At 33.1% G+C, this 4,772-nt stretch overlaps 1 protein-coding gene across 1 annotated transcript; it reads right to left on the bottom strand.

The window, feature by feature from the left end:
- Positions 1–1,111: 1,111 nt before the first annotated feature.
- Positions 1,112–3,882, bottom strand: LOC107427107 (branched-chain-amino-acid aminotransferase 2, chloroplastic). The gene is made up of 9 exons (XM_016037454.4): positions 3,788–3,882; positions 3,518–3,698; positions 3,231–3,407; positions 2,974–3,105; positions 2,507–2,605; positions 2,235–2,351; positions 1,833–1,928; positions 1,587–1,699; positions 1,112–1,489 (listed from the first exon to the last, which is right to left on the bottom strand). The coding sequence occupies exons 1-9, from the start codon at positions 3,796–3,798 to the stop codon at positions 1,375–1,377; spliced, it is 1,041 nt and encodes a 346-aa protein (XP_015892940.3). The 5' UTR covers positions 3,799–3,882; the 3' UTR covers positions 1,112–1,374.
- Positions 3,883–4,772: the final 890 nt, after the last annotated feature.

The raw sequence follows: 4,772 nt of genomic DNA, 5'->3' as shown, positions 1-4,772 counted from the left end.
CAAATGAATAACATGTAATCTCAAGCTACACTTACCAAGTTGTGGGCAATCCCACTCATAATAGGAAGACTGTATATATGGTCTTGCTATAAAATGTCTACTTTACAAAATGCATGCATATCAAAATACATATAATCCATGGGAATATACCACAGAATTACATATAAGAGATGGAATATATATATAGTAGTTCTACGGTGCGGATTGGTTCACATGCGGACCACATCTAAATCAATGCTTTTTTTTAAAAAAATATCATTTTTGCTGTATACGTTGTGTACATATACAAAGCAAAAATCGACGCTTTTGAAAACATCGGTTTAGATATGGTCCGTACCATGGAATTTTTCTATATATATATATATATATATATATCTAAGATTGCTTGTACTTTGACATGCAGAATTTTGAAAAGTGAGTGTTGCAATCAAAATTATATATAGAGTATTTTGATTTCTTAAGATTATAGTTTTTATTTTATATTGGACATCGATTGATGTATGATAGCTAATAGTTGCTACTTGTTTGATTATAATTTTAATTTCAAATCGTTAATTGACATGTTATTTGACATGTTAATATATTCCACTTTATATTGAATAATGTCTTCACAAGATAATTACTCAAAATATATAAAATATATGTTCTTTGACCAAAAAAAAAAAAGCAAAAAAAAATTGTTATCTTGACCATTGAATGTATTCATTTAAAAGTGTATCAATCTTAACAATATATAATTACGCCTAACTTCTAATTATTTGCAAATATTGGATTTGCCCATTAAATGCCAAGATGACATGTAGAAATCTGTTATGAAATATCCTTGTTCATGCAACTCTCCAAAACATATATAAATATATATATATATATATATTAATTACAAATGCATAACGTGTTCATTAATCAAAAGTAAACATGACATTTTATATTCTCTAGTAAGAAAATTTAATAGAGTGCATGTATTTGCGTTATAAGTTTTCAAAATAGCGGTATTTTTGAGTGTAACAAATTGAACAATAGAAAGGATATAGGTGCAATTATCCCTATTAAAAAAAAAAAAAAAGAAGCATGAGGAACTAAGCTTTTAGAGCCCAGTTGCTTACCTGCATTTCTTTCGATTTTGGTATTATATGTAATATATGTAGAAGTTGCAACCACGTGAGTTCATCATAAACAAAACATATATGATTTCATGGTTAGCTTGAGTTTAAACATGTCCTTGAAAGGGACAAGTACAACCTTTCTTCGTCCTGCATATTACTTATATTTATTATCATATATATTTATGGGTAAACTCTTCCTTCTTGATGTATGATTTGGTGGTAGATTTTCGATTCTTGAAAAGATTCCCATAAGAGCGTGTTCCTGAACAACTCAGTCGAGCTGAACAGTCCAGCCCTTCTTGTCCTGCGCTGAACCAGTTTGGATTCCAGTAAGTGCAATTCGAAGTTTATCGGACATCGTTCCTTCTCCGGTTTTGTATTCCACCCTGCATAATACAACATCAATTTTTGTTTCAATGGCTCCGTTTATTGCCACGGAAAAAAAAAAAAAAAAAAAAAAACAGCGCTAAAGACTGTGATTACTTTTTCTCTTGGTAGGTTATACTAGCAACATGAGTGATACCCACTGCAGTTCCTGAGCAGAAAACTTCATCAGCATCTAGGGCATGCTCCAATGGAACCTCACGCTCTTCAACCTGCTCGGAATTCAAGTAGATGTTATCAGAGTTTGATTTATATGGAGAGATCGATGATGATCACCAAATTGATGGATGAGCAAGAAAACAAAGAAATGTACATGAGATGTAAGAACAGTAGGGATATATTCACCTTGTAACCAAAATCAGTAGCTATTTCGATGATGCTTCTTCGAGTGATTCCTGGTAAAATGGTTCCCTGTGTTGCTGGAGTTGAAAGAACATTGTTCTGTATGAAAATGAAAAACATTAGGTCTTATGTCTTAGGATTATTCTTAACCTTCATTCATGAAGAAGTTAATTGAAACTACCCTATTCATCTAACCACAAAAATAATAATAATAATAATAATAATAATAAAAAATAAAAAATACACCATTTACTTTTATAAATAATATGACTTTAATTAGGGAAATAAAAGGGTAGATTATTAATCTTAGGTGTATAATGAACTACAGAACTTTCCCCTTATCTTTTGTATGCGTTCTAATCTTCCCTACTTTCGTATATACATGAAATTGTGGTTGGCAAATACCTTAACAATGAAAATGTTACATGAAGAAACCTCCTCGATGTTCTTTCCGGTGGTCGCATCGAGAAACAGGACATCTGCGTAACCTTGGGCCTTTGCTTTCTTAACAACTTCAAACACCTTCACGATAATATTACACAACCAATTAAAACAAAATAGTTCATGAATAATATTGCAATATAAAAACCTTGGCTATTATATAAATGAAGATAAGTTTAAAAACATGATTAATCTATCCCTCAAACACCCATCAATAGTTGATTGCGGTTTCTTACCGGTGCATAGTTGGTAATGCTTTTGATGCCTCCACATCCACCAGGGGCAGCACGGCTCACATTTCTGTCGACCAACAAGTTCATCGCGGATGCACCTGCCTAAAATATGGCAAAAAAGAAACCCCATTATTTAAACGCTGGACATCCTTCATTTGTTTTTGTTAGAAGTGCTTGCTTTTGTATTTTTTTAGGACTTTGAAATTGCATACTAACGCATGTTTAAGTTGAATTTTATTATTTTTGATAGATATTGGAGAGAGGGATTTTAAAACCTAAATAGACAATTTTTAGTTGATGAAATAATTTTTTTGGTGCTCAAATATTGATAAAATAATTTCATAATATTTATTTGAAGTGAAATAACAAGCATAGACAAGTAGATAAAGTGGGCCCAGAAAATCTAAATGTGGACTTACTTGTGATTGTAACTTGGGCCTAAATGAGTGAAGTTAAAACAAATAACCCACCTTGTACCAATTACCAATAGGGGAGGCAAAAATGACAAAGCTATATTCAGGGGCAGGCCCAATACCCAAGACAGGCCCACTTCCAAAGAGCAAAGGCCTAAGATACAGTGACCCTTTCCCTGCTGGAGGCACCTGTAAAGTTTCCAACCCAAAACACGTCAAGCATGCATGTCTAATGCAAACAACTGGCACACAAACCGACGAAGCAACAAAGTAGGAGACAGCAGTGATATGTGCAGGATGAATTTCATACATACCCAATGCCTGTTGGCCAGGACGGTTTTCTTCACGGCGTCGGTGAATTGTGCGATGGAAGGACACGGCATGCAGAGCCTGTCGGCTCCCATTTTCATTCGCCTAGCATTCTCTTCGATCCGGAAGAGTTGGATGTGACCGTCTGCTCTCCTATATGCCTTGGCACCCTCGAACAAACCCTGAGATCATATCATACATATATATTATTAGATCCATTCAGTCAATTATTATTATTATTATTATTATTTTGTACAAAAACATAAAGTCTCCGTAACAATTTTTTGGTCACCTGTCCATAGTTGAAAATGCCAGCAGAGGGACTAATGTCTATGCTTTTATAGCGAGTGAGTCGTCCTTCGGTGAAACATCCGTCTCCGCTAGTTTTCATCACGAACATGTAGTCGGTTGGAGTTAGGCCGAACCCGAGATTGTCCCAGTTCATCGTCTTGGCAGATTTCTCAGAAGAATTGCTTAAAAACGTACAAGAAAAAGAACAAGGAACAATATCAGTATGGGAAAGGTAAAATGAGACTGCTTTATAGAGGCAAAATTTCCAAACCTTGCGCCCATTTTGTGGGTTGAGAATCGGTCTGAGTGAGCGCTCTGCAAATGCAATTGAGAAACCCAGAGAAGGTTTTATTTACTGAAAGCCGAAACTGATTTTGCATGGTTTTCAGAGTCTGTATATGTATTTATATATATATGTATGAAGAGGAAACAGACTAAACAAGTAGTGACACCTTGAAAACAAAAAAAAAAACGAATATTCCCGTGTGATCAAACTGGAGTTAGCTAATGATAGAGTTAAAAGTGCCAATTGAGCCAACCTTAGTTCAGTTTATTGTTTTAATTTTGTTAATATTGTTAACCATCACATTTTATATGTTTTACTGCCTTAATTTTGATACCTTCAATATTAATTTCTATCTTCAAATTAATCAACAGCTAGCGTACTTTATGTTTTGAGTATATTATAGGATATTTTATGCTGTTTCGTTTAACAAGAAGCGTCTAATTAAAATGATTTTCCCAATTATTTAATACTTGGTTTTACTTAACTCGCCGACAATGCCTGCTAAAATTGCCTATTTACATAATGTAGGTTGGCTGGCCAAAGACTATTCTTGGTATGAATTTGGTAATTGGCCTTGTAAAATCATAACGCAGTATTTGAGCCTAGTTACTGCTTTTCCGTACGTTACGCGTATAACGCTTTCTCCTTTTAACTTTTTTGAAGTTAGTGGAAACCATCATTGCCAAAAACAAAGAAAAGAAAAAAAAAAGAAAAAAAAATATAAAATTAGAAACTTAAAAAACTTAAATAAAAAGGAAGAAGAAGTTAGTTCAAACAATTAATATTGTCCTTTTTTTTTTTTTAATATTAAGACCGATCAATGATGTCATTTTTAATTAAATTTTGACATATTGAACTAAGTTAATAAGATAATAAATTAATAAAAAATATATATAATATATCAGAAATAATAAGGTAAGGGACTGAGAGAGGCATTTAAAATCATTAAATCACAGCTCTATTCAAGTAG

Source organism: Ziziphus jujuba, chromosome 9 (genome assembly GCF_031755915.1).
Source record: "Ziziphus jujuba cultivar Dongzao chromosome 9, ASM3175591v1".
NCBI classification, from domain to species: Eukaryota; Viridiplantae; Streptophyta; class Magnoliopsida; order Rosales; family Rhamnaceae; genus Ziziphus; species Ziziphus jujuba.
This window is presented reverse-complemented; position numbering and strand designations above follow the sequence as displayed.

Bases quoted from the DNA above. Each gene is read 5' to 3' on its own strand.
- LOC107427107 (XM_016037454.4), bottom strand. The intron at 1,929-2,234 runs GTATTTGCCAAC...ATTTTCATACAG, and splicing joins GTAACATTTTCATTGTTAAG to AACAATGTTCTTTCAACTCC. The intron at 1,490-1,586 runs GTAATCACAGTC...TGTATTATGCAG, and splicing joins ATAACCTACCAAGAGAAAAA to GGTGGAATACAAAACCGGAG.